The 27,541-nt window shown below is 42.0% G+C and overlaps 4 protein-coding genes across 5 annotated transcripts; 2 read left to right on the top strand and 2 right to left on the bottom strand.

Moving 5' to 3' along the window:
• Nucleotides 1-792: 792 nt before the first annotated feature.
• Nucleotides 793-7,153, bottom strand: tbcb (tubulin folding cofactor B). Its single transcript, XM_035153972.1, has 7 exons — nucleotides 6,983-7,153; nucleotides 5,787-5,942; nucleotides 4,753-4,896; nucleotides 3,750-3,846; nucleotides 2,905-3,096; nucleotides 1,965-2,037; nucleotides 793-1,868 (listed from the first exon to the last, which is right to left on the bottom strand). Exons 2-7 carry the CDS (start codon nucleotides 5,904-5,906, stop codon nucleotides 1,754-1,756), a joined length of 741 nt encoding a protein of 246 aa, XP_035009863.1. The 5' UTR covers nucleotides 5,907-5,942; nucleotides 6,983-7,153; the 3' UTR covers nucleotides 793-1,753.
• A 2,210-nt stretch (nucleotides 7,154-9,363) lies between these two features.
• On the top strand, nucleotides 9,364-17,575 carry six5 (SIX homeobox 5). Its single transcript, XM_035153969.2, has 3 exons — nucleotides 9,364-10,096; nucleotides 12,082-13,565; nucleotides 13,958-17,575. Exons 1-3 carry the CDS (start codon nucleotides 9,411-9,413, stop codon nucleotides 14,641-14,643), a joined length of 2,856 nt encoding a protein of 951 aa, XP_035009860.1. The 5' UTR covers nucleotides 9,364-9,410; the 3' UTR covers nucleotides 14,644-17,575.
• A 1,389-nt stretch (nucleotides 17,576-18,964) lies between these two features.
• Nucleotides 18,965-23,107, bottom strand: qpctla (glutaminyl-peptide cyclotransferase-like a). The gene is made up of 7 exons (XM_035153971.2): nucleotides 22,437-23,107; nucleotides 21,884-22,030; nucleotides 21,512-21,805; nucleotides 20,914-21,075; nucleotides 20,499-20,598; nucleotides 20,314-20,430; nucleotides 18,965-19,850 (listed from the first exon to the last, which is right to left on the bottom strand). Exons 1-7 carry the CDS (start codon nucleotides 22,653-22,655, stop codon nucleotides 19,705-19,707), a joined length of 1,185 nt encoding a protein of 394 aa, XP_035009862.1. The 5' UTR covers nucleotides 22,656-23,107; the 3' UTR covers nucleotides 18,965-19,704.
• A 916-nt stretch (nucleotides 23,108-24,023) lies between these two features.
• On the top strand, nucleotides 24,024-27,135 carry snrpa (small nuclear ribonucleoprotein polypeptide A). Of its 2 annotated transcripts, none has more exons than XM_035155361.2 (7): nucleotides 24,024-24,166; nucleotides 24,459-24,542; nucleotides 24,634-24,806; nucleotides 25,639-25,815; nucleotides 26,144-26,320; nucleotides 26,434-26,522; nucleotides 26,612-27,135. In XM_035155361.2, the coding sequence occupies exons 2-7, from the start codon at nucleotides 24,470-24,472 to the stop codon at nucleotides 26,769-26,771; spliced, it is 849 nt and encodes a 282-aa protein (XP_035011252.1). In that variant the 5' UTR covers nucleotides 24,024-24,166; nucleotides 24,459-24,469; the 3' UTR covers nucleotides 26,772-27,135. The 2 variants fall into 2 exon arrangements, with proteins under 2 accessions (XP_035011252.1, XP_035011250.1); XM_035155359.2 differs by having other exon boundaries at nucleotides 24,036-24,166; nucleotides 24,462-24,542.
• Nucleotides 27,136-27,541: the final 406 nt, after the last annotated feature.

Genomic DNA, 27,541 nt, shown 5'->3' with positions numbered 1-27,541 from the left:
CGAAACCACAACTCCAACAATTGCTTTGCATCTTCAACTCCCCAATCCTCTGTAAATGTAGTGAAATTCTCATCAGTTGCTGGTTTCAGTGGTGCAGCCGTGTAGTTTAAAGCATCAGAGGATGAAGAGAAGGACAAAGGACACAGCCATCTGAAGTATATGCTAACATAACAGACGAGGCCCCTCTGAGGTACAGTAGCAATGTTTCCCTTACAGGCCTATTATGGGGCATGTACTATTAATATTTCTATTAAAACAGGTGATCAGTTTTGAATCAATAACACATAAAAATCATAAATGTGTTGTCATGATTACAGTGGAGAGGCAGTCACATGATGACTTCAGAGTGAACACAACATAATGTTAGATACCCTGTAGATGGGAGCCAGAAATACATAAAATCAAAGTTTTAGTTTTAGCATTTCGAAATATACAATTTTTGGTACTCATGGTCATCAAAGCTATACATAAAATAATGGTACAACTCCTAAAGTTATTTGTACATCTCCACTGCACCACTTGTTCGTTAAGCCATCCACCTAAAAAAAATAAAAAATAACAGGATACTTCTAGTGTTAACAGCAGGAATTGATGTATTGATACAATCCAACAGATCAGTTTTAGTTCACCGAGAAACATTCTCAAGACACGATCAGCATCCAATGATTAGATTTCGAGCAACAATTGGATTATTTTTTAGATCTTTTCAATATATTTGTATACAGAGGAGCAAATTAAATAAATACATTTGATCTGATGGATGCAGTCAGATAAAAACAAGTAAACTTCAAATTTTAATCTTGAAATGTTGATTTTTATTTCAGTGGTTCAATGTAAGCAGGATACATTAAAGTGCAGACGATTTAACATTTGAGAAGAGGAATTCAGTCAGGGCAAAAAAAGGAGCATTAAATCCCATATCCACTTGGAAGCCCAAAAAATTGGACTGTTTTACAAACCACATACGAACACAACAGGACATTTAAGGAATTCAAATCCATTTAGAAAGGAATTATATACCATTGCCTACTTTGACACTGTTATTCCTGGCATTAACTGCATATAGGAAGAGATTTGATCCACAAGGTGAGTGGTTGCCCTGACTCAAAATACAGCAATGATTTTTTTCCCCCCATTTAACTATAATTTTCTTGTCTGACATAAGCAACTTCTAACATTTTTCCCAGTTTAACTCAATTGAACATCACAGTTGTCAGGGATACCAGCAACAATGCTGCTCTTGTTTTAGTGTCAAAATTTGTTCCAGTACATTTTTCCTTCAGTACAGTCGCCCAATCCTCAGACCACACTCAGCAATTTACAGTCTTCAAAAACTGTTAAATTACAGTTGACTGTAAACAGTTATATACAAGCATCTTTGTAAAGAGAAATATAAACTGAACCATGAGAAAATAGTTGTCAGATGTCATCAATCTTGAGAATACATGGTAGTACAACCAAAGCAAGAAAATGTGTGTTAAGTGAAAAGCTACATATGAACCTTCGTTATGTTGTGATTACCATGTATTACTATCATCCAATACCCAGAGACACTACTACCCAATTGTCACTTGTGTTGTGTTGCAGTGGAGTTAATGAGGCATAAATGCATTGGAATCAAACCTTCCAGAGTAGGATGAGAAAAACCAACCCCAAAAAATTAAATTTGTTACAATAAAAACAGCTCCCCTTCCTCTGCAGGTTGATGAATGCATACCTTAAGCGTGACAGAAAAAAACAAAACTATAGTGTCCTACATCTCATCTAAACCATAATCCTCCTCTGGAAAGTCTCCCACCGTCACATTCATGGGCTTCACAAATGCACCATATTTGTTCTCACAATCAAAGTATTGCTTCCCTCCAACACTGTGGAGACATAATTTTCAAAAGGGGACAAGGTCATAATCAGGGTAAAATCAAGGCCAAGTGAAATGTGTATTGCATAAATTATAGTGCACTTACGTTCCATTGTGTTTTCCCAGGGGCTCATCATACTTCACACCCACCCAGTAGCCTGGCTTGAAATCTGCTGTACCTGCAATTAAAGCAACATTATTTACAGCAGGTATTTCTACTCGTTTTACTTGTTTGCTTAGTCATTGTCCTAAATTCTCTGTCTTTTCCCTAACACTGACATGTTATCACAAGTTATAAGTGAGATGCCATTTTCACCTCTGCTCTGTGTGTTAAACACAGTATCACAGATTAATTTGCCATGACTTTGAAGATATTTAATCATGGTTTCTTTTACCGAACAAAGTAAACTGCGTGAAGCACACAAAAAACCTGGAACGTTTTTGGACAGCGAGACATTGTTTTCTTCACTCTGGTGCGCATTAGAGTAAACTGCATACATGTTCAATGGGCAATCACAATAATCAACCCTAATTAACAGTTCAGGCCTAATCAGTCATCAGCAGACAGCTTTTCTCCTGGAATTTACCTAGAAATAGCTACAGGTCCACATGCTGTGGGGTCAGTCAGTCTGTTTGAGACCCACAGGGGAGAATACCTGGTAAGACTGTGCCGAGGTCCGAGGATTTTTTTTTTTCATGGATTAAGCGTTAATATTAATCTGTATGTCTGTCGAAATTCTTATTGACAGTTAAAGGGTGAACAGTTAATGGTGAACATTCCTACACAGTATTCAAGCAAAACAGATTTTTGGAGGCATATTTATCTATGTGGATTTAACAACCTTCAGTAAACAACACTGACAAAATAAAACAGAACATACCAGCACAAGAAGCACTTTAACAGCCAATCCGGCAGTTACTTTTAGTATCATAAAACTACTATTGTGTAATGGACCTTTATCACCATAAATTAAAACAAAGTCTGCAGAAGGTAGCATCCTGGTCTCCTACACAAAGTAAACCAGCTTATCTTTATCCACACTTACCAACATACATGACCGAGGCAACCCTTGTGGGCTGCCCGGGGACCTGCACTTGGCATCGGTTGCCAACAGAAATGGCCTCAGCAGCAGCCTTCTGTTCGTTCTCCCGAGCAGCCATCTCGGCTTGCTTCTTGGCTGTTTCTTCCTCATTGAAGCGGCCCACACGGTTTCTCTTCATGAACGACCTTGCTGAGTCTGAGGGAAAGAAACTCATGAACACATACACATACTCAACAGTATTTTTTTCTATTAAAAAGTTTGAATAGCTAGTTTTACATTTTGTCAAAATGTTCACAAAATAAATAAAGCTTTCTACAGTTGTTGTGTAATGGAGGTATTAAATGTTTTTTGTGTTATTGTCAGGATCCCATGGTTAATTTTAAATGGGATTGATGTGATCATTAAAGGGGACATAGCATGCAAATTCCACTTTGTTAGTGCTTCTACACGTTAATGTGGGTATCTGACATGTCTACCAACCCAAAAACTCGGGGGAAAAAACACTCGCGCGTTTTGTTATGGTTCCTCTAAGTCAGAAACGTCATGCTTGAGTGACTCGATTGAGCTTCCTGGGTTTTGTGTCGTAACAAGGCACTGGAAGTCTCCCTACATGGCCATTTTCCCTACATGGCCAAGGCCATGTAGGGAAAATGGCTATGTCCCCTTTAAGTAATCAGAAAAAAACTTAAATACTTTGACATAGCTATATCATCCTTTGCTATAGCAAAAGCCCCATTTGGGCATTAAACTACGGAAATATTGTAAAACTTATTTCAATAAGCACTGAAAATAGATTTATCTTATGAGAAGTAGAAATTGGAGAGAATTGTTGGTGTAGCAGTTTGTACCTGTTCTTTTTTCGTAGTCTTGGTCTGCGAGTTCAAACCTCTCCACTTGGGAAACATCGGTAAACTCGCCCACCTGTTGTCCACTATTATCAATAACCTGAGCAGGAAATAATTTTTTGTCAATAATCACTTTTATTTGAAACAAGGACGGCAATAAGTCAGCCGGGCTAATTAGGTCAAATGGTGCAAGTTTAATATTCATTATGTTCAGTAGGGGATTTGTTAGTTTTTACCACAGGGAAGGTCACCCCCAGAACTCGGTGTGGGAGGGTATCTCCAGATAATTAGCCTTTGTAGCTGATAAGTCAATGATGGGGGTGGTGGGGGCCGACACCTCTGCAGTAGAGAACTGTATAGTTGTTGCGTAAACGCAAACAGTGAAAGCAGTATCTACCCTGTTTATGCTGAATTCTTCCTGCCTGCCTAAGACAGTATATCTTTTACGGATGGCCACTGAACACTGACGCAAAAGGATTTCTATCAGCGCTGCTGATGATCAGTCTGACTGGGACAAAAGGTCAGTGTGTTTGAATGGGAAAGAGAGGGATAGCAAGGCAAAGAGTGCCATCATTCTGATCTATTCTGTTTCAGCTTTTAAAAAACACACTGCAGGGGCCATTATTTAGTTAGCGGCGCTACCTATAGTAGGTTCACCTGCTCACACAACTTCTCCATCTACACACTTGGCTCTCTTTTCCATAGGGATGGGAGGATGACTGACCAGGAATGGCAGAATTGACAAGTTAGAGGGATTCTTTTTTTGGTCAGTCAGATTTTAAGGGGATAGCATCCCTCGACAAATCATCTACTGATTATGTCAATGCATAATATTGTTGTGCAAACCAAACCAATACAAATTTCACACAATCTGTTACACTAAAAATGTATTCTGTCATATGTGAGGCTATTTTTTTCTTGCCTACAGATAAACAGAATCAGATTTGGACCCATGAAACCTGGCTGTGCATATGACACTACAATATGGCAATAGTCAGCTACATACATGTATTCTGCAGTCATCATCCACAGGATAGGAGCCCAGCAAAGCGTCATTGTCGTCCATTTTCAGCATAAACTTGTCTGAGACACTGAATAACTCCAGATCCATGGAGGAGGCAGGTGTGCCCACAGCCATCTCCAACCTTCCCTGGTTAAAGTAAAAACAAAATAGTACATGTAATTCAATTGGATTTTTCAGATGCTGATAGATTTGTGATAACATGAAGAAGACAGAAATGAACTTGAATGGCACTCAGTAGAGCGCATACCTCCGCCAAAGCAGTCGCCTTAAGAAATCACATTTTAATTTGGATCTGCACCAATTTGCACACACTCTCATAAATATCAGTCCTCTTAACATGACTAGTCTGTTTTAACAAGATCCATGAATTATTACCTCCACCAAACAGGTTATGTTTTCACCCCTGTCTATTTGTAGGCAAGATTTCACAAAAACAACTAAACAGATTACCACAAAACTTAATGGAGGGACGTGGTATGGGCCAGGGATGAACCCATCAAATTTTGATTGTGGATTAAGATCAGGGGCAGATCCAGTAATTCTTTTCACTTCCTTTAATATTATGACAACGTTTTTTTTTCTCCAAACATTGTCCTTAATTTCTCAGATAATAATTTATGGATCTTGATGTTTACAAAATCAGGCATGTTTAGGAGACTGATATTTGGTGCAGATCCAAATAAAAATCCAGATGTAGGGAATTTAAATTTGGTTTTATAACAGGACTGTTGGGCCTGATTGCCATTCTAGTTCTCTAATTCAAATCTTGATTCCTGGATCTGCCCCCTGATCCGGATATACACCAACGTTTTATGGGCTCATCTCTAAGCTGTACAGCATCTTTGCACCACACTAGTTTTGCCACAGTCTTACCAACAGACAAAGTGGTGAAAAATAATAATTTCCTTGGCGGAGATGATAAGAATTGATATAGTGTGCAGGTTACATCTGAGAAAACCAACTTGTACATCTCTTTAGAGGGGTTACGTGGGATTTGTGGATAAGAAGAGGCTCACCTTAAAGTCAGCGATGCACAGCCCTCTATTGAACCTGCGCTGAACCTCCACGGCGTAGACGGTGCTTGTTATGCGCACGTTCACAAGGGGGTTGGTGATTATTGTCACTTGGTCCTCCATTATTGAGGCTGTTTGGATGCAGCAGTTGGTCACAAACTATAAAGAGAAGACAAATAAAGTGACATATTAATAATAATAACTTTATTTGTATAGCACTTATCTTAACAAGGTTACAAAATGCTTCACACAAAAAAAAACATGGCAAAATGAGGAATAAATTATAACTAGCTCTGCGAGCAGCATTGTACGGGCGGGCCCGAGTACATATTTAATGTAAGTAGGCAGTAGGTGATGCTATCACTATCACTCAGACAGACTAATAGATCTGTCCGTCTCTTTTGTTTCTCTTCAGATCGTATAAATCTTTCACCTTTGCAACAGTCTGACATAAGCCTGAGTGGAGTTAAATAGTAAGTCCACCCAGGCTTTATAATATCAAATTTATGTCAGTTTGCTTTAATGTCACAATGTCAGTGGTGCCACCTGCCATTAAACAACAACAAGAAGAAGAAATAGTAAGTCACAAACAAGTGTTATTGTTTCAGCTTAACATAAGTGAGTGAGTGACTAATCACCTGTACAACTAAACTCAACAGTGCAGTAAATCGAGGAAAAGACCATAATGGCACCTGAAATGAATGACCAACAGCTGATACATTTTCAGCTGTACCTGGCAGAACTGAGGGCATGAAATGTTCATCCTGTACGAAACCAACATTTCGAATCTAATTGGTGCCAGGTATTTTGTTTTTCGTCCGGTCATGATACGCCTGTGTACCGAATTTCGTTAAGATCGGTTAAACCAGACGGAATTGCTGCGTATTATATGGGGTGCTGTTGAGCCATTTTGTCACGCCCATTACAAATTACTCCAGAATACGTACATTTTCACCTGACGCGCCCGCGAGGTTTGGTTAGTTTTGTTCAAGACGTCAAAAACGCGATTAATTTGCCTGAATAATAAAACGAAAAACAATAGGTCCTTCGCACTGCCGGTGCTCGGTCCCCAAGTCTCTTATTTTGGTTGGCTAGCTTGGGTTAGCCACACGTTTGTTAGCTGTTTGGGTGGCTAGCAGCACATGTTATACACGTTGGACACACTGAGGCGACACGGTATAGTTACCATAGTTACTTACAAAGGCGTGTGTCTTGTTCGTTGGTATCTGAAGAGCTTCGACTTGTCTGTGTATCAGTTCAACCTGATGAGTCCATCGCGTTCACGCCGTTGTTATAGTGATGTTAGCACAGCTAGCCCCGGGGTGTGCTGGTTGGAGAACTGTCGCAGCAGCTTCCCGATACGCCCACTTCTGGAATGTTCTACCCGCCACCAGGCTACAAAGCACCAATCACATCGAGGAGCGAAAAGGCTTGACCAATAGGGTTACGAGACGCAAGAAAAAGGGGGTAACAGGGACCGCCCACTACTAGTAGATTGACACGATTGATAACCAATCATCAGATGAGGGATGAGAGCGACCCTGACCACTATGAGGTGCAGTTTGTTTTCCAGCCTGAAGTAAACATGACTGAGCAGAATCCTCTCAGGAACAATCAGGAAACAGCAGAGATACAGTCACATGTTTGGACTATTGATTGAAGATGAAAATAAAGTTATAAATATAGGCCTGTGCTTTGTATTATTGCAGGTTTGATCTCCAGGACTAAGGAGATAAAGCTAAACTTTCCTTTGACCTGATACCATTTTCTCCCAGGCCAGCAACACATCATAAGATAAAGTACGATAAGATAGAAACTTTGTTGATCCACACAAATTCAGTTGTTATCTATCTATCTATCTATCTATCTATCTATCTATCTATCTATCTATCTATCTATCTATCTATCTATCTATATAAGACAGAATGAGATAGACAAGATAATACAAATTAAAAAAATTATACAAAACAATGCAGAATTTGTACATAATATACACCTTTCACTGTACAACTGGTTTGTATAGAAATGTTATAGAGTAAAGTGCAGTGGCACAGGATGATTGCAAGAGCAAGTAAAAAACTGTTAGGAGATATTGTGACGTGCAGAGGACACCTGTAAGAAATCGTTCAAGTCATATAAGTAGAGTGAAATGAGAAAGAACCAGTGCAGTATTTTTTTCAGTCATGATATCTATTCTTATCCTTAAAAACAGATGTGAATACAAGCCACAGGTGTCAAAGAGGTTATTATGACATGCACTCAAGAAAACCATGTGCCCAGGATATGATCTTACATGGTAGTTTCCTTTTTTTGGGGATCCTTTCAAGACTAATATCCACCATCAATACAAAACCTTATACTTTGCGGATTAATCTGCCCAGCAATACAAGCCATAAAGAATCAATGGCAACCAGCAAATGACCACACAGGGTTTGGGTCTAATTATAACAACAGTATGATTTTTACTTCCAAGCAGTCTCTTGAGTATGGAAAATGTATCATGGGACATTCATATGTACAATTAAGTATATGATGCATTATGGATATTCAATACAAAAATTCCAATGTTTCCTCCTGCTGCTTGATAAAAAAGGTCCCCAGAAAAACAAGCCTTTTCTTGATCGTGGACATGTGGTAAAACTTAAGTCTTCAATGACCACACAGAACAGATCATAACAGCATGTGTGGGCAGAAAAGGAAAGAAGATCAAACAATGCAGTGAGCCTCAAAACAACAGTCAGGGAAGAGCAGAGCAGGGCCTCAGAACAGCCCACAGCACAATTTTTTTACATTCCTTTGATTGTTGATGGAGGTGCAGCTCTGCAACCCTGGCTTCATTATTCATATATTTTATTACATCTTAACAACCATGCTCGTTTCTGTGTGACTCACATTTATGAATCTCTGAGGTTCAGGTCAAGGCCTGGACACACAAATGTAAGCTGTCAGTTTTTTATTATTTAAAAAGAGAGAAAAACAATCAAGGTTAGTCCTTTCTTTTTTCAAGTTGTCCTGAGACTTTTACCTGACATACAGAAAGTGTCATTGCTTTTATTTGATCTTTACCATAAGTACATCAATAATAATAATAATAATAATAATAATAATAATAATAATAATAATAATAATAATAATAAAACACTTTATTTGTATGGCACAAATTGATTCACAAAACAACAATACAATTAATTAAATAAATAAACACATGAATATTTCCATGGAACAAGTTTTATCCAACAGCCGATGTGAGAAGTGTTAAATGAAGTAATTTATGGGATGAATAGTAGTAACAACAAACTGTATTTACATGGCACTTTTCAAAACACATCTACAGGGTGCTTTAAAAGTTCAAATGAATTAAAAGCAATTTGAAGATCACACAGCTTTATAGCACAGACACAGAAATAAACGGTTTCAGATGATCTGTATACTAATATATATGTTTATTTTATATATTTATAACTAAGTTGCACTCTTGGACTTTTGACTACAATGAGTTGGGTGAAGGGGCGTGTCAGCTACTGGTCACAGACACTGGTGGTTTGCAGGAGACTGGGAGAGAGAGAGAGAGGAGGAGGAGGAGGAGGAGGAGGAACTACGGGTGGAAAAAAAAAAGTTAAAGTAAAAATGGCTTCCTTGTCTTTGGAGCCCACAGAACAATCCGAAAACAGCCCAGAGGAGCCGACGGCCCCGGAGCCCAAAGCGGAGAAAGACGCGGTCCAAGTTGCGGATGAATTGCTCCAAAGTTTCCAGAAGTCGGCTCTGGGTTTTTCCACGGACCAGGTCTCATGTCTGTGCGAGGCCCTCCTGCAGGCGGGCAATGTGGATCGCCTGTGGAGGTTTCTCTCCACCATACCTCCTTCGTCCGAGCTGCTACGTGGCAACGAGACTCTGCTGAAGGCCCAGGCTCTGGTGGCTTTCCACCGGGAGGAGTTCAAGGAGCTGTACGCCATCCTGGACAGCCACGACTTCCACTCGTCCAACCACGGCTTCCTGCAGGACCTGTACCTGAAAGCCCGCTACAAGGAGGCGGAGAGGTCCCGGGGCCGCAGCCTGGGCGCCGTGGACAAGTACCGGCTGAGGAAGAAGTTCCCTTTACCCAAAACCATCTGGGACGGAGAGGAGACGGTGTACTGCTTCAAGGAGAAGTCCCGGAACGCATTGAAGGATTGCTACAAGAACAACCGCTACCCCACACCGGACGAGAAGAAGAACCTGGCCAAAGTCACCGGACTGTCCCTCACACAGGTCAGCAACTGGTTCAAGAACCGCAGGCAGAGGGACAGGACCCCGTCCGGCACCCACAGCAAAAGGCAAGAGCACTGGGAACATAAATCAGCTGCTGCATGAATCCAGATTCACTTTAAATCCGTTTGCAAAGTCCTAATCTAGCGTGACACATGTTTTTTAACTTTCCCTCTTTTTTTTGAGAACAACGTGTTGCTTTGTGTTTCATAAAAACGAATCAATCAGAAACCTCACAGATCAAACCGTCCCGGTAAACAAAGCCTGCAGGCCCAGCACCACACAGGGCACCAGTGCAGCTCCATGCACACAGTAAACTCAAAACTAAAAGTGATCAGGAGGAAAGAGGAGTGTTTTTGACAGCACTGAAGCCACACAGGTCTGAGACCCAAGAGCCATGTTGCTTTGTTATGAAATGTGAGATCCAGGCGCCCAACATGGCTCAAGTTTCCTGAAATGCCTGCACCCTCTGCTCTGGGCCTGCAGAGCCAGGTTAAAAACAGAGTCACCAGTTTATATTCTAGGGGTGGTGGAGGGGGTGAGAGACCCCCTGCACACAGGTATTTCTCCAAGCAGAGGGGAGCTGTGGTCTGAGCTGATAAGAGAGAGTAGAGCAGATCTGTGTTATCAGACCGGAGGGTTTGCCTGCAGTGAGAGGAGGATGTTTCACTTTCTAACACACAGAAACTGAGCGCAGGCCCCGGTAGGGTTTCTAGAAATCTGGTCCAGCTTTGTCTTCGTGCCTGCACACATTTTATTCTGATCTACTGCAGAATATGTGCAATCTTGTAAAAAGGATAGTAAAGAGAAGGATGAAACAAAGAGCAGTTGCCAGCATATATCATAAGTTAATCACTGATATATGTATTCAGCACACAGGAGAAAACTTGGATTGTTAAATTGAGTCTAATCGTGGATGTTTAATTTCTAGTTTGGAAATGATGTTTACATGTTTTGTTGGTTTGTTTGTGAGTAAGACTACACAAAAACCACAGAATGGATTTTCATGAAACTTGGTGGAATGATGCAATATGGGTCAGGGAAAAACCCATTAAATTTTGGTGTGGATCCAGGAATTTCTTTTTGTCATATTATGTAACATTGTGAGACAGTTTGTTATTTTCACTGTTTTCCCAAGTAATAAATAATTAATGGGTTTTGATGGGGGATAAATCAGGCACATGTGGGGAACTAGTTTGTTGACATCCTTAAAGAGCCTGATAAAACGTGTTGGTGGCGTGGTGATGCAGTAGTTAGCACTGTCTCCTCACAGCAAGAAGGTTCCTGTTTCGAATCCCCGTTCAGTCGGGGTCTTCCAGAGTTTGCATGTTCTCCCTGTCTTTGCGTAAGCTTTCTTCAGGTGCTCCGGCTTCCTCCCACAGTCCAAAGACATGCCGATTGGGGTTAGGTTCATTGGTGACTCTAAATTGTCCGTAGGTTTGAATGGTTGTTTGTTTTTGTACCTGGGCCTGCAATACACTGGTGATCTGTCCAGGGTGTACCCCACCTCTCGCCATATGTCGGCTGGGATTGTCTCCAGTCCCGTTGGGGCCCCAAAATAGATAATGGCTGGATGGTTTAATCACTAGAGACAGGGTGTATATAAACAATGTAAAAATTGCTGATCTGTTGAAAAGGCAACGTTTGACCCATATTACCTAAAATGTCACATGTAAATATCAGTTATAAAATTATAATTAAAATATTGAACAATTATTGAAATATTTATAACAGAGTTGGCCACAGTGCACACAGAATATGTTTTGTCTGACAGATGAGGACGTTTGAAGTGATTACTTTTTCATTTAAATATCAGTTTAACAACCATTTAGGAAGATAAAGTTATTTCTGCAAGATATTATACACTAAAGTATCCGAAACTAAAAGTTTAGTTTCAAAACTGTTCTGGAGTTCTTGAGTGACTTAGTTTTAGAGAATGATAAAGTTACTAAAATCAGGTGAAAATCAGCATTTATAAAAAAATAAATAAAATGTCTCTGTCTTCTAATGTTAAGAGCTCAAACTTGACCCATTTGTTTTTCCTCCATTTCAGTGAGTCTGATGGAAACCACAGCACCGAGGACGAGGCGAGCGCCATGGACGACACCCCCGACAAACCAGAGGAGACTGCTGTCTCGGCAGCGTCCATCATCTCTCTCTCTGCAGTCCCCTGCAGCACGGGAGGCCAGCTCATCCTCAATGGCTCCAGTGGCTTCCTCACGGCCTCTCAGCCATTGCTGCTCAATGGGAATTCCCTGATCTCTAGCACCGGCGCTGGTGTCATAATTAACGGGCTGAGCTTGGGCGATTGCCAGACAGTCACACTGAGTCCTGTTACAGCCAGCCCTCCTTTGATGCTGAACGGGGCTCAAGTCATAACCAAATCCAGTATGGATGTGCAGCAGCAACATCGCGCAGCTTCTTTGGCAGAGCAGGTATCTGCCATGGAGGCCAAAACAAGCAGTCTTCCAGCTGCCCTTCTCAGCACTAACACCACTCCAGTCTCAAACCATCCATCTGTCATCTCGCTTACTCTTCAAACCAAGACAAAGAGTGTTAATGAAATGGATTACATCAGTGTGCATGACTTAGAGGGCAGCAGCCAGACAGTATCTTCCTCCTCTTCATCTTTATCTCCCTCTTCACCAACTCTGTCCTCCCCAAGCAGTTTCCCTTCACTAGTCTTAACACAGAACCCCCAGGAGTCCCTCGCCCTCCCAGCCTCTATGTCGTCTGCAGGCCTGGTCATCGCCAGTACTGCTGTGCCTTTCTCCAGTCACCAAAGGGAGGGGGTCGTTTTCTCCAGCACCCAGTTAAATCCCTCTATCTCTGTGGTTTCCTCCAGCAGCGCCATCCCTCAGGTTTTCTCTCTGCCCCAGGTGGTTCCTTCCATCCAGGGTATACCTGTCTCCCAGCTGGTCCAGCACTCTTCAGGAGCCCAGGTGTCTCAGTGCCCTCAGTTGGTCCCAGTATCGTCCCTCACCTCAACAGCTGCTCAGTTTCAAAGCCCCTTGACGTTGACCACAGGCAACAGACTGGCACAGCAGCAGCAGGATGCTTCAACAACTAGAAATATATTCTCTGTCTCACAGCTTAACAACAGTCAGCTGCAACAGCAGATGGCACACCAACTGGGTGACCAGGCCACAAACTCCACACCCATCAAAATCCATGCCCCACATGTCATGTCCATCTCCTCCCCAACACAAATAGTTCAAGTCCCCCAGTCCAAATGCACCACAGCGACACAGTTAGTCCCGCTCTCCATGCCTCAGCTGGTCCCTGTCTCCTCCATCCAGACCTCCCCCACATTCTCTTTCCCCCAAGTGGTACCTACCAGTTCCTCTCTCTCGATGCCCTCTGCTGGAGTGCCCTTACAGATCCTGACCTCAGCCCCTGCAGCGGGGGCGCTGACGCAGGGTCCTGTCAGAATAAACCAGCTGAGGCCCATTCAGAGCGTTGGTCCCCCAACCAGCATGGCCCCAGGTGTGCAACTCCTCAACTCTGGGATCATCCAGCTGCCCTCTGCTGCTCCAGGTAAACTGAATCCATTGGATAAATGCAAATGCAACATAGCTGAAACCATAAAAAACATAAATAGACTGGCAGAAGATTAACCAGCAACTGTTGTGATTGGTTGGGACTAATGGTCAGATAAAACAAGCAGCCTGAAGATGTGAACTCTGGGAGATTAAATATGGGCAACAACAAGAGCAATAAATGTGAAAATGGTTTGCAACTTTAATGAACAGTTAATGCATTTATGTCTGTGTTGGTAGAAAGGAACAAGCTGTTCAATCTAAATTTGGCAACTGTATAATTGTTTGACATTTGTACTGATCAGTAAATTAATTTGCAGCCTAGAAGTGTAAGTGGTAAAAAGCTCCTGTTGTTTGAGAGAGTAAACTTAACATTTGTCACGTCTGCAGGTAACCTGCTCCTCGGTGGAGGCCCCTACCTGAGTGTCCAACAAGGCAAGCTGATTCTGACCATCCCCGCAGGCATTCAACTCACCAGCTTGCCCTTCAAACCAGTCGCAGAAGCTCCAACCATCTCCACTAATTGTATATTGAGCCCCGCTCTCACCCCCTCCACCCCTCCTGTGTCCTCCCAGCCGCCCACCACCTCAGGTCAAACCCCCAGTGGCCTCACATTATCTCCTCTGAACTTCATCAACTCCTCTCCACCATATTACGCTCCAGAGAATGGGGTTGCGACCAGCTTGACACCTGCCATCCCCTCCCCTCATACTCTGGACCATTCAGTCACCCCCACACTGCCAAATGGTCTTACCCCAGAGAGCATGCTCACCCTCAGTCCGATGTACAGTGGAATCACAGCCAACACCCACTTGTCCCAGCCAGTGTGGAGCCCCGTGCCCCTCTCCACATCAGCCAATCTAACTCTGTTCGATATCCGCGGCAAGGGGGACCTACCTGTAGACCCGGCTCTGTTAGGCCTCCCTGGAGGAGAGTCGCTGCTTCTGGGAAGCCCCTCTCCAGAGCAGGACGTGGAAGTCGGCTCACCTCTCGGGAATCCAGAGGACATGGATGGGGACTCAAAGATTCTTACTCAGCTCCAGTCTGTCCCTGTGGACGATGAGATGGGCTTGTGAAACCCAATGAGGCAAGCCTGTGTGTCTAAAAAAACAAAAACCATGCAACATACAGAAGGTTACAGACCCCGCTGTTTGTGTTTTTATTTTTCTAAAAGATTTTATTCAACATTGTCTAACCCTCAAAGACATGAATGTCTTTTACAGTAAACTGAGGTTCAGACACGTACAATGATTCTCTCTCAGTGGGGCCTGATGCCATCAAGGTCTTTGCTGGCACTTTTGAGAGAAACCCTCTGCAGCTCTATTTCACATGGATGTGAAATAGTGATGATATTCATCTGCTGGTTCAGACACACATTCGTCTGCTTGGCCCAGTTACAGGTCCTGGTTAAAAAATCATACAAAGCATCACAGCTCTGCAGATTCACTAAGCTGTTCTCTGCAGTTTTCTGAACTGCGTACAAAGTACAGCTGTCGCTGGGAAAAAAGATGCCTGGGGTTTTTCTCTGGCAGTGGAAGTTGTTCACTGAGGATCCACCCCACACAATAACTACACAGTTAACCAGACTCTCTGGCTACAGGACAAGTCTTGAAATACTTTCCTGACTGTTCAAGACTCAAGAGATTCAGGAGTTAGGTTTTCTTTTTGTTGCTTGAAGCCTGAACACATTGTTCTACCAACACTCCAGGAACTCCCTGAAGATTTTGTTCTTCAAAAGATGGCGTGAGTTGAGTTGGACGAGCTTTATGTGAATCAGCTGAGATTTGTTTTCCTCAACTATTATATCCTCAAGGACGATACAATGTTTTTTGCATACATGTTACTGGATTCTAGGTTTAAAGGGGGATTTTGTCATTTTTCAAACTGGGTATGAAAGGTCAACTAAAAGCGCTTTTTTTCACCGATTTTAAATTTTCGAATTGTTATTCTGGGTTTTTGCTAAGACTCTGGCAACATTACACATGTCTCGCTCAACACAAAGTTTCACTTGCAAACCTTGCAGCAGCTCGTACCTTCTCTCTTTTTGCCTCTCGCACTCGCTCTTCGATTTGTAGGAGCTTTTCGTCCGTATACTCCAGCTCAAACACATACTTCATCAACATTGCCCACATCAGAAAAAGATTCAGCCATAAACGTTTATCTCAGTGAAATCCAAACTCTTCTCTCTTTCTCTTTCTCTCTCACTAATGTTTCCAGTACGTCTTCCTGCAACAAGTCAAGTCTCATGAGACTTGACAGTGAGAGCTCTTGTCATGTGTATCATGTGTAATGTTGCCAGATTCTTAGAAAAGGCCCAGAAAAACAATTTTAGCCCTTTATTGGGTAACAAAGTGACTTTTAGTGGATATTTCCTAGACTGTCACAGTTGCCCCATTAGATTTACATTGTAGCCACTCCCGCCATGTTGGCGGCTGCAGGCAGATACAATCTACTGCACCAAATTTGTGGTATTTGTAAGTATCAATCATTTGCACACCCACATTTATAAACATAGAGCCCAGTTTGAAAAATGCAGGAATTCCCCTTTACACATCAGCCTACTTCCATTTTATCAGTAAACTGTTTTAAATGACTAAATGCAGTTTTCAACTGAGGACGCTGCTCTGCATTAGTAAAGAATATGCCACAGGAAATAAAAGGGTTTATACTCTATGCAATGCATGTTTAGTACTTTATAGGACACTCAGCGACACAGTGGCTGAGTCAAAAGGTCGGTGCTCTTGGGAGATGAAAAGGAGCTTTGAAATACTGAGCTTTTATTAGAATCATTACACTAAAACGTTTGCTGTGACCCCACTAAGTGACACTTATTGTCACACGCATCCAAACTCTGTTAATATTGACAAGTGCCTTATTTTAAAACTTCGAGGTTTTTTAAAAATGTTTTTACGTCCACGTTTCTGTAACTCTTTGATCTATATTGAAAACCTAATGTGATAGTTTTGGTTGTATAGTCAAACCTGTCCTCTTATTTTTGTATATTTTGCACATTTCATTCACACAATGTTTACGCTGTGTTGCCGTGATGTTATGACAGTGGTGCAACTCATAGTCTGGAAATGTCCTGTTTTTTTCTTAAATGGAAAATTGTAATTTCTAATTCCATGAAAAGGTCAATCAGAAAACAGAATAATGATGAAATCTGTTGTAAACGGATGGAATTGCTCCTTCAGTTTAAACCTGTCTGAGATTTAAACTGTCATAACACAGGTAGCAGTCAAATCTTTGGCAAATTAAGGTACACGAAAAATATACTTCAGTGTTGCATCTAGTTACAGTAATGGCTTATGTGTTGTTTTTTTTATTATTGGTATGTTTGTTGTTTGTCTCTTTTGTACATTTAATCTATTTAAAGCATGTATCAATCAGTTTTTTAGTTTTTACTGAAAGAAAATGAATCATTGGGGAAAGAAAGAGGATAGGAAATGATATTCATTTTCACTTGGAACGTCACATTGTTGCTCAAACTGAGGTTTCACAATCTCAGACTACAGGTATTAAATCAATTTTGAGGTCATTATCAAATGGGTTACCCCCCCCTCTAGTAATAAATTTGAAAGTTGTTTGTTAGATAGTTAAATGGCTCAGACAAATCAATTGTAGTGTGAATTTTTATTGAACATTTATATCCGTTAAGGGTAAAGGGAAATGTGCTCTTCATATATGATTGTAGCTTGCATTTGGTTATTTGAGCCATTTCTTGCCAAAGTATGTCAGTAAAAGCCAGTGAGGGCACATGCACATCTGTGGCCCTGCGTGTTTGTAGCATGGCATTCGTTTTGTACTCTCCTTCCTGTCACATCACGTTTATGACTCCAGATGTAACCAAAGATATTGTATGTTGATCGACTTTTTTTTTTAAAGTTATGAAAGGGATCATGTGTGTCTGTCGTACAAGGGTTTTTGTTTTCTCATATTTTTTTTGTATTCAAATGCATTCTATTTTTTATATTATATGATATTGTAATAAACAACATTTAAAAGATGGCCATGTGTTTATGAGTGGAGATTATTGGAAGCAATAGAACAATTTTGCTTCTAATTTGGTAAGAAAATTGTATTCAAATGTGTTTTCTGTCCACACTGAGTAACCATCACGCTCTCCCTCGCTCTGTGGGTTGATGCTGGTTCAATAGCAAAGGGACAGAGTGTGTGGGTGTGTGTGTGTGTACGTGTGTTTGTACAGAGACGGAGGGATGAATGGGGTGTTTTCATAACCCTGATGGTGTCAGATTACCTCTGATTAAATTCTACTGGGCAAATGATGAGTGATGATGAACACATGCAAGACAAAGCTCCACAGAAGCTTCAGATGGGCTGCACACTTCTCTCTCCTCCTCCTCCTGCCCTAGGGAGCTGGAGAGTGTGCTGAGGCCTCCACCGCAGTGGCCTTTCACCGAAGGCACCGCTACACGCTGCCGGAGGGCTTCCCCTTCTCCCCATGCAGCCACCCGCTGCTACAGCAGCTCTGGCTCCGAGCCCGACATACATAGAGGCTGAGAGGCAGCGGGGCCAACCCCTGGAGCTGTGGGGAAGTAACATGTAAGACATATGTTTCCTCTACTACACAACATCTGGGAGGAAGAGGAAACCAACTTTTTTAAGGTTGACATAAAAATCTTACACCTAACAGTTAAAACCTTTTAGTGTGAACTACAATGTACAAGATAGTCAGGTGTCTAAAGGTAAAATAATCAATGAAAGAGGCAGAAAGGAAATTCACAAAATGTACTCAAGTACTCGTAAGCACAGTTTTACAGCACTTCTTTGCTCTAGAATGGGCCCTTTTTTAATTTCAATTCTTTATATTTACAATCGGTAGAGGGTCCTCAATAATCATTAGATTGTTTAATCCAAAAATCGTTCTATGCTTCTCCTGTTTGAAAACAGAGTAGACGTAGTTTAGTGTAAGTGCGTTTATGCCACCAGCATATCAAGAGAACAAGAGAAGCATCTTTCCAGTTCAACCTGTCCTCACAATAGTCGACACCAACAATTTGCATTATTCTGCCATTTTTTTACGCAGAATAATGGCACCCTCTTGTGGTTAGATTAAGACATGACATAATAAGTGCTATTCTCTCACGTTTCTGTTTCTCATTTCTTCCTTCAGTTTCCAAACAGCCATCAGTGGGGCACCCTCAGGAGAAGCCTACCCTTCCTCCGTTATTCACCTTAAACCCCCCTGTACCACACACAACCCAGGCCCCCCCACCTCCTCTACATCACACCTGTTTTTCACATACGTACAATATGGTTGTCTCCTTCTTGAATTGTTTCAGTAAAACTTTGCAAGTTAGGTTTTATTCCCAAAACATGACTAAGCAAAATTGTGCCTTGACTCATACATATATAGAACACAAGACCAGACGACCATTTAAAGTAAGCATCATATGGGTGGATTAAATTTAATACACCGGTTCACAGATGTGCTGTAAAGCCCAAGTGGTTTCAGCTTGTTGAAGGGAAGGTAAGACGTCACTGGTGACATTTTTCCACATCTAGAAGTTACAGAATGTTTCAAGAAACAGAATTTTTCTGTGTCTTAGTTTTTTCACAAAGCTACTGAGAGAAACTGAGCAAACCATTGAAACCTTATTGCAGACTTTTGTCTCCCCCGTTCACGTGGTGTAAATGCACATTTGTTGGCTATTTCACTCTTAATATCCCTAAACTGACACAGAATGTGCAATAAGAGCAACGGGTACTAAGGCCAAGAGCATCTTCAGACAAAGTGAAGTGAATTACTCACAGATATTTTCTGGCCGTCATTCACAGCAGCTCACATCGGTCTGTCGTTAGTGCATCTCCATGACATTAAAGGATTCTTTTATCTTATCTTATTAAATATTACTTTAATAATTTAATTTAAGACTCTGTATCAACTTCACATGCCGAGACGTTTTGGAAAAATAAGGTCTCCAACTCCTCCATGATGTTAAACTAAGGAGACTAAACACTTCAGCAGAGACAAGTCTTCTGCAAAGGTCAGCTAGTATCTCAGTTCAGTTGAGTTAATTTCACTAGGGACTTCTCTTGTGCAAGTGGTCACTCATTCGTAACCAGAGTTCTCCAGTGCAGGGTAAACGTGAGCAGTGGTCTTCATGTGTTTGTGCTTAGAAGCCCAGGTATTCAGCCAGAAACACAGCCATGATCTTGGTCAGGTTCTCGACGGTGGGGCGGTGCATGTTCTGCTCATTGTCGTCCAACGTGTGCCAGAACTGTGGGAAGGGAGTGGCTATGACGTGTAGCACGGGGACGCCTGTGAAGACGGAGGGAGAGGAGAGAGGAAGGAAGTGAGGGTCACTCAAGAAAATAATCGGCAGATTAATTGATTAATTATAATGATTTTGGTTTTAAAACTCATTATTATAGAGTATGCATTAGATTTGGTCAAAGATGTGTGAATCTGGTTTTCAGAAATGGAGGGAAACAATCACATTAATTTTAAAAGCTACAAGACCACATTACATTAAATAACAGGACATGATGTCAATTGATGAGTGATTGTTTAAGGATTTCATGCAGTATAATACCGTACATAAATATATTTAACACCTTATTTGCTATGTTGGATATAGCAAGGCAGTGGGCACAAACTTTCCCATGGTATCTTTTTCTTGTATTGTTCCACACAGATCAGATTTTCTCAATACACCAACATCTAAACCGAGAGTAAAAACTTTTTTTTTTTTTTTGAAATGTCAAAAGGTTGTTTCGCTCACCTTTGTGAAGGAAGGGGATGTGGTCGTCCTGGACAGGTCCAAGATACACATCCTTCCTAAAGTACGTCTGCTCTGAGGGGTGAGACGTCAAAAGACCCTGTCGATGGAGTCTCTTCTCTGAGAATGAGGAGCAGAGTTAGAGCTTGTACAGTCAAAGTGAGTTAATTTACAGACAGTTTCTTTACCTGCAGTAATCAGACGGTCAAACCAGCGTGCTGTGTTGTCAAAGTGATTTGCAATCAGTGGATCAGGACCCCCGAGCAGGTCGAGCAGCACAAAAAGGTCCTAGGGAGAGAGGATTGAAGTCAGAAAGGAGCAGTCAGTCGCTGGAGGTGGGTACTGAATAATAATAAGTTATCTTTTTATAATAGTACATGTTTTTGAGATTAAAAACAGTAATGTTGATTTACATGACTTACACGGGACAAAGATATAAGGGATTTGGCTCATTAAACATCAGTCAGCTCCAACTCTTCTCAAATTTAAAATTAGCTGTTTGTGCTACATTGAACCTGGTTATTTATAATTCAGCATCTGTCTGGATCAGGATGTGAGGGTGCGATCATGGAGGACTTGTAGAGTAAAGCACGGTTGCCTCACCACAGCATGGAGCATGGTGGTGTGTGAGGAGCCGGCGGGGTGAGGCGTGTTGGCCATGCGCTCAGCCAGGTGTCGGGAGCCGTACAGCGAGTCTGTGGCTGTCCACTCCTCAAATGACTCCTCGCCATCAAAGAACACAAGCTGAAGGGAGACGGGAAGTTTCTGAGAGGAGAAGAAAGGGAATCAGATTAAAATACACTTCACAAAAAGTGGCGACAGAGTGCAGTTGTTCTTTCTGCAGGGTTGTCGCAGTGTGTGTATAAAAATGTGTGTGTCTTTCAATAGTAACTAGATAAAACACAGCCTCTGGAAAGACACTGCTGTACACAGATGACTGCTGCGCTCAATAGAATGGGCTACAGTCAGCATTTTCTATTCTAAACTGCAGCTGCAGAGGCAGGGGGAAGAAATGAGGGTATGAGGAAAAACAAAAGAAAGAAGATTCTCTCCTCAGCCTTTCAGATCTTTACTCTTCGTCATGAGAAGAAAGACAGGAAAGAGTAAACTTTAACCAGTTGAACTAATCGAAAAACGAATCAGTCAGCCTCTGCTCCAACTGTCAATATACATGTAAAAAAAAACACAACGGCATCAATACCTGTTGTTTGAAGGATCTAAGCTGAGCATCCAGAGAAGTGGCCAGCTCCAGGATCATAGCACAAGGCACCGCTGAGTCACTGGCCCCCAGAAACACCCTCTGTGGGTCACGGGGGTCTGGAGGCAGGAACTTGGAGTCGTAGTGACAGGCCAGAAGCAGCCTGCGAGGGGCCGAGGGATCCAGAGTGGCCACGATGTTGGTGAAGCCGACCGAGCCTCGCGGGGTCGGCGACTGGAAGGAGTCGAGGTCGATGGACCAGCCGGCAGACAGGGAGTTCAGGATGGAGGTGATGTGCTGAAGCAGAAGAGAGTTTTGATTAAAGAATACAATATGTGCTTATAGAAAAGGAAAGTAGTTATGCTTCACACTCACCTGCTTTACAGCCAGGTGGCCCTGGGTCCCTGGCAGCCTCTCTATCAGGATGGGCCTCAGGTGAGTCTCCCACAGACGAGTCCCGTCCACCTGAGCGGCCAGGCGGCGGATTTGAGCTGGTGAGCATTTGCTGGGTTTGTGGGACAACTGGAGAAGAGACGACACGATCAGTGATGAAAATGAAGATGGGGGAAGAGAAAGTGTGTCATGTAAACTACATATGAGACAGGACGTTTAGTAAACCCAGGAAAGCAACAATTCAGTCATTATTTACCTCATGCTGTCATTCTGTTACTTCACATTATTCATTTTATATCTGTAAACATTGTTCATAACATCTGCTTCTCTTCATGAGGTGTTGACCCTGATGAGATCTTTTAGACTCTTGATTAGATACATCACTCTGGGCTCAGGGAAATGTGATGTGACGATTATTTTTGCTGTGGTGTATTTGTGCAAGTATAAATATGAAAAATATAAAAAATAGGAAACAAAACTTAAATGTAAAAAATACTATAAGCACCAGGGGAGGTTTTCCTGTGATAACTCTTACCCTCTCTTTGGTCAGGTCTGCGGCTGGTACATGGTTCACATGTCCGATGCTGGTGTCGTTTGACAGATACACTCCCAGCACCACCGCCAGCACCAGGAACCCGAGCAGGCACAGCAGCAGCACCCGGGCCCGGGGGATTCGAACCCGGTCACAGCCGAGGGGGGAGCCGCTGCCGTTGCTCTGCAGCAGAGGCTTGTAGCGCCGACTGGACCTGGACATGACTCGTGTCACTGCGCCTACGATCGGTCAGTGAGTCCTCAGGGCGACGTGTCGATGAGGACTCGTGGATGTGGATTCAAGCTGGAGGTTGAGTCTGAGGTCCGGTTTCAACATGATGATCCATCCCCGCTGTCTCTGGTCCCAGTGTCCTCTGCACGATCCTCGGTGAACATGACGGACTTCACTGCTGCTTCAGTCCAGCTCTGATCTATGGTGCATATTTATCATCTACACAAACCGGAGGGACTCAGTCGATTCCTGTCTCCTGCTGCTGAACTGCACGGTGTTAATCTCGGTTACCGTAAATAACAATGAGAGAAAGAGTTGTCTTCTTAACTCTCCAGCTGCAGGAGCCTGAGGAAAAAGCGTCCAGATGTTACACCTTCTAGTGACGTGACACTAGCTCTGTGGTGTCTGATCTAATGGCGTCACCTGAGCGTCACTTCTTCTGTTTGTATTGTGGTTAAAGACAAACTGTGTGGCGCACTGCCGCCACCTACTGAGCAGGAGTCAGAACTATAGGACGATTTTTATAAACGTAAATAGTTAAGATAATATATATTAAATTCGCACAACACACAGATTAAAGTGAAAAATTGTGTTGATTATAAAATATTTACTACGTAAGTACGATTGTGAGGTAACTGTACTGTACTTGACTAGTTCAGTTTTTATATTCTTTATACATTAAAAATAAAGTTTGTTTTTTAAATATCTTATAGAGAATAAAAAAATTATAATTTTGGGAGAAGGGCTGCCCCCAGAACCAAGATTACCGTTCAATTCTACAAGTACAGTTGGTGCTTCTGGACAAAACTACACAAATTCTATTCCCAGGATTCAAAATTATGATAAACTTGGTTTCAGGTTTTGTCACAGGGTCGACAGTACAAAGAAAGGTGTAGGAAAAGAAGAAACAGGTCAGATCAGCAGTGCAATAATTAAATTAAAATAAATCACAGATAAAAAGACTTATAAAAGAAAAGTTGAATACAATACAATTCTAAAACTATATACATTCAACTGTATGGAGTGTGTGTGAATAAGTTATTGCACCGCGTGTGTAACAGTTCTGTCACATTTTTCCAGAGGTGAGTGCAAATGGAAAAAAAGTGCAAACAGGCAGGAAAATTGTCATGAGTTGACTACAAGTTTAGAAACCTGATTGCCTGTTGGTAGAAACTATTATTATTATAATATTTTATTTCATCAACATGTGTCTCTCTCTGTCTCTGTATAAGGTCCAGTTTCTTTCTACACATCTGTAATGTTGATATAAATGTTCACTCTCTTCTAAAGGCAGTGGTGGCTTCATGTCTGGAAACAGCAGGTGGCGATAAAAACTACAAAAATGGAGAAACTGTGACTTAGGGGGAAAAAAAGTCTGAGGCAGAATCTGATTGGTCACAGAATTGACCGAAACACCGGAAACTACGTCGGCGTCATTTCTTAACGCGAGAACAGCGAACGGTATTTGTGAGGGCCGGGACTTTTTCATTCATCATTTCGAGGTGAGTTATCTTATTTATTCGTTTGAAGAAAACATTTGCAGCCCAATCGTTGGTGAATGTATCTTATTTTATCTTAGTTTTCTTATAACGTTCGAATCAGCTATGAATGATACGTGGATACATTTACTTGAGTAGCGTTAGCAGCAGCTAGCTTGCAGGCTAACGTCCGCCCCACGCTACTCGGGTTGTTTGCTAGCGTTAGCTCGTCACTTGCTCTGCGGTTCAACAGCTGCGGTTTATGTTGGTTTAAAAGGAATATTTCAAGTTTTTTAATAATCCATATACTCCTCAGCAGCTTAGAAAATGGCCACGACGGACGTACGGCTCAACCATACAATCTACATCAACAACTTGAATGAGAAGATCAAGAAAGATGGTGAGTTACTGACCTCCCAGGCTCTGTCGTAAGTTAAGTTTATCAGTGAATTAAATCTACGGGGTTCTCTTGTTTTGTGCTTTTCCCGCAGAGTTGAAAAAGTCCCTGTACGCCATCTTCTCCCAGTTCGGCCAGATTTTGGACATCCTGGTCGCACAGAACCTGAAGATGAAGGGTCAGGCCTTTGTCATCTTCAAAGAAGTAAACAGCGCCTCGAATGCTCTGAGATCCATGCAGGGGTTCCCTTTCTATGACAAGCCCATGGTAGGTTGACCGCACAGTGAATACTAGATCACAGAAGAGCTCCAGACATCCTGTATAAAGCCAGATTAACACATCATTGAGATTAAAGTCAGGTGCCACACAATAACCACAGTTACATACAGCTGTCATACACTACACATGTGCAATCTTTCAAGTAGATATCATTAACAATTTTCAGAGCTTCCACACTAACCTTCTTTCTCAATCCTTTTAAAATCTACTTGAATTCCCCTCTGTAGCAGCTCTCACAATTTCAGATCCTTCCGTAGATTGTTCCAGGAAAAGGGGAACAGCTATTTAAAAGATTTTACTCTGGGGACCAACATTTGTAGAATATTGTGAGAGCACAGGCCATGCTGATTTTGGCTTTAACGCATGTATATAGACGGGTATGGAGGAACCAACCCAAGGGGAGGTTTATACATTTAAGCAAGCTAATGCGAAAATCTGTGGACATACAAAGATGGCAAGTAAGTACCAGCTTAAAATGTACAGTGGTCTACAGCCAATTGTAAAACACAGAGCACTATTGTACACAGCATTCAACTTCTTTAGGCCCTGTCACCTGCATTCATAAAGAGCAGATCACCATAATGCAGTGAAGGGAATTGAATATTATAAAACAATACACAACAACTTTTACAATATATAAATCCAGGGCCTACAGTCATTGAAGACTTGTCAATGACAAATCTATTAAAGTTTAAACATGTCTTTCATTCTGTGACTGGTATCTAATTCCATCCTATGTGGTAATAAAAAGGTTTTTAGAGGTCTTGAACCTGTAGCTTCTGAAAGACACGTGGTCTTAACTCACCTTTTCCTCCTGCAGCGTATCCAGTACGCCAAGATGGACTCTGACATCATTGCTAAGATGAAGGGGACGTTCGTAGAGCGTGACCGCAAGAAAGAGAAGAAGAAGCCCAAAGTACCTGATGCAGCAGGAGCTAAGAAGGGTGTTGCAGGAGCTGCTGTGCCCATGGTCGCTGGAGTGCCTGCTGCCATGCCTGTATGTAGAATTAAGATTGGCATGTCCGGAGCAACTTACTCTTACATTTTTCTTCTCGTACATACAGACCCTCAAAAGTTCATTACATGCTTGATAGCAGCTCTAGTGTCATAGGAATTCTGTCTCACCTCTGAAAGGTAAAATGGACAAAAGAATTAACTCTTGCACCAAATTTCCATGCAACAGATTAAACAGTGGAAAACAGGTTCCCTAGGTTAAGGTGGAGATCATTGATGGCATCTGAAAGTGCAAATAGAAGAGCTGCTTGATGGAAAAATGTCTGCACAGCTAAAGACCTGCTTATCATTCTTGTTACTTCACTCTTTAGGGAATGCCTCCTATGAACCAGGCTCCCCGCATGATGCATATGCCAGGCCAGCCGCCCTACATGCCGCCTCCAGGCATGATGCCTCCTCCAGGCATGGCACCTGGTCAGATGCCCCCTGGTGCTATGCCTCCTGGTCAGATGATGCCCGGACAGATGCCTGGACAAATGCCCCAGCAGGTAGTGTGTCTCCTTCCCTCTCACTTTGCATGTTGTCATTTCCCGAAATTAATAATGTCACCATGTTTGCCCTTTGGTTATATTCTGACTTCTACTGTCCTTAATCATCACAGGTTGCGGAAAATCCACCAAATCACATCCTCTTCCTCACCAACCTGCCAGAGGAGACCAACGAGCTCATGCTCTCCATGCTCTTCAACCAGTTAGTACCAACTCATTGTCTTTGTATTGTCTGCATATTTGTATTGGAACAGTTAAAGGCTAAACTTGAATGTGGTGTTCTGTGTTCAGGTTCCCGGGGTTCAAGGAAGTGCGTCTGGTTCCTGGTCGCCACGACATCGCCTTTGTGGAGTTTGAGAATGAAGTGCAAGCCGGCGCTGCACGAGACGCACTACAGGGCTTTAAGATCACACAAACGAATGCAATGAAGATCTCGTTCGCAAAGAAATAACAGCTCTCAGGACCAGTAATTTTCTAACATGCACACACATGCAGGTCTTTTTTAAAACAATGAACAGCAGTGACCTGACAAAATCATTTATACAAATGTATCGCTGGTGATCTGTACAGAGTAAGTGGTGAGTTTTTTTATTTCTTCTTCCAGGATTACATGTAAGTATACTTTATTACCATCAAGTCTAAAGTTTTAACTCTTCATTGATGATTTGTCGTCTGGGTTTATACTCAACAAGCAGCTTGATGTGTTGTGCTGTTCTTTAAAACTGTTTGTCATGAAGCATTGCACCCAGAGTCTGGTTCACCAGACATTGTACCTGGAGCTTTTTCCTTTTTATAATTAAAACTTTTCTTTAAGACTGTGCTCTCCCTCTTTTCTTTTTAGGACAGTAGCTGGTGCCATTAACCTACTTTCTACTGCCCCTGATGTTCAGGTTTCTTAGGGGTACATGGGTAAAGTGATGGATGCGTTAAACACCTCAAATAGTAAATTGTTTTTACAGCCAAACAGAAAAGATGATTTTATTTCTAGTGCCCACCACCCCTGCTTTGTTAATTTTGCTGGAACCTTTTTGTTTTAGCATTTTCTACGGAAGCCTACGGGTCTGTCAGCGTTTATTTAAACAAATAACTGCCAAGAAATCTGCTCTTTATCTGAACTGGTTCCTCAGAGTATGGAGTTTCTGGGGAACATCACATGTCTAGTTTTTGCTTGGAATATAAAGTAGCCAACTCTCAGACCTTTGGTGGATGAAACAGATCATC

This window comes from Hippoglossus stenolepis, chromosome 4 (genome assembly GCF_022539355.2).
Source record: "Hippoglossus stenolepis isolate QCI-W04-F060 chromosome 4, HSTE1.2, whole genome shotgun sequence".
Lineage (NCBI taxonomy): Eukaryota > Metazoa > Chordata > Actinopteri > Pleuronectiformes > Pleuronectidae > Hippoglossus > Hippoglossus stenolepis.
This window is presented reverse-complemented; position numbering and strand designations above follow the sequence as displayed.

Coding starts and splice junctions, on each gene's coding strand:
- tbcb (XM_035153972.1), bottom strand. CDS start 5,906: ATGGAGGACCAAGTGACAATAATCACCAACCCCCTTGTGAACGTGCGC. Junction 4,897..5,786: donor TGTGCATCGCTGACTTTAAG/GTGAGCCTCTTC, acceptor TACTTTAACCAG/GGAAGGTTGGAGATGGCTGT. Junction 3,847..4,752: donor ATGATGACTGCAGAATACAT/GTATGTAGCTGA, acceptor TTTCCTGCTCAG/GTTATTGATAATAGTGGACA.
- six5 (XM_035153969.2), top strand. CDS start 9,411: ATGGCTTCCTTGTCTTTGGAGCCCACAGAACAATCCGAAAACAGCCCA. Junction 10,097..12,081: donor TCCGGCACCCACAGCAAAAG/GCAAGAGCACTG, acceptor CCTCCATTTCAG/TGAGTCTGATGGAAACCACA. Junction 13,566..13,957: donor GCTGCCCTCTGCTGCTCCAG/GTAAACTGAATC, acceptor TCACGTCTGCAG/GTAACCTGCTCCTCGGTGGA.
- qpctla (XM_035153971.2), bottom strand. CDS start 22,655: ATGTCCAGGTCCAGTCGGCGCTACAAGCCTCTGCTGCAGAGCAACGGC. Junction 22,031..22,436: donor CAGACCTGACCAAAGAGAGG/GTAAGAGTTATC, acceptor TCTCTTCTCCAG/TTGTCCCACAAACCCAGCAA. Junction 20,599..20,913: donor CCACCATGCTCCATGCTGTG/GTGAGGCAACCG, acceptor CTCTCTCCCTAG/GACCTTTTTGTGCTGCTCGA.
- snrpa (XM_035155361.2), top strand. CDS start 24,470: ATGGCCACGACGGACGTACGGCTCAACCATACAATCTACATCAACAAC. Junction 24,543..24,633: donor TGAGAAGATCAAGAAAGATG/GTGAGTTACTGA, acceptor CTTTTCCCGCAG/AGTTGAAAAAGTCCCTGTAC. Junction 24,807..25,638: donor CTTTCTATGACAAGCCCATG/GTAGGTTGACCG, acceptor TTCCTCCTGCAG/CGTATCCAGTACGCCAAGAT.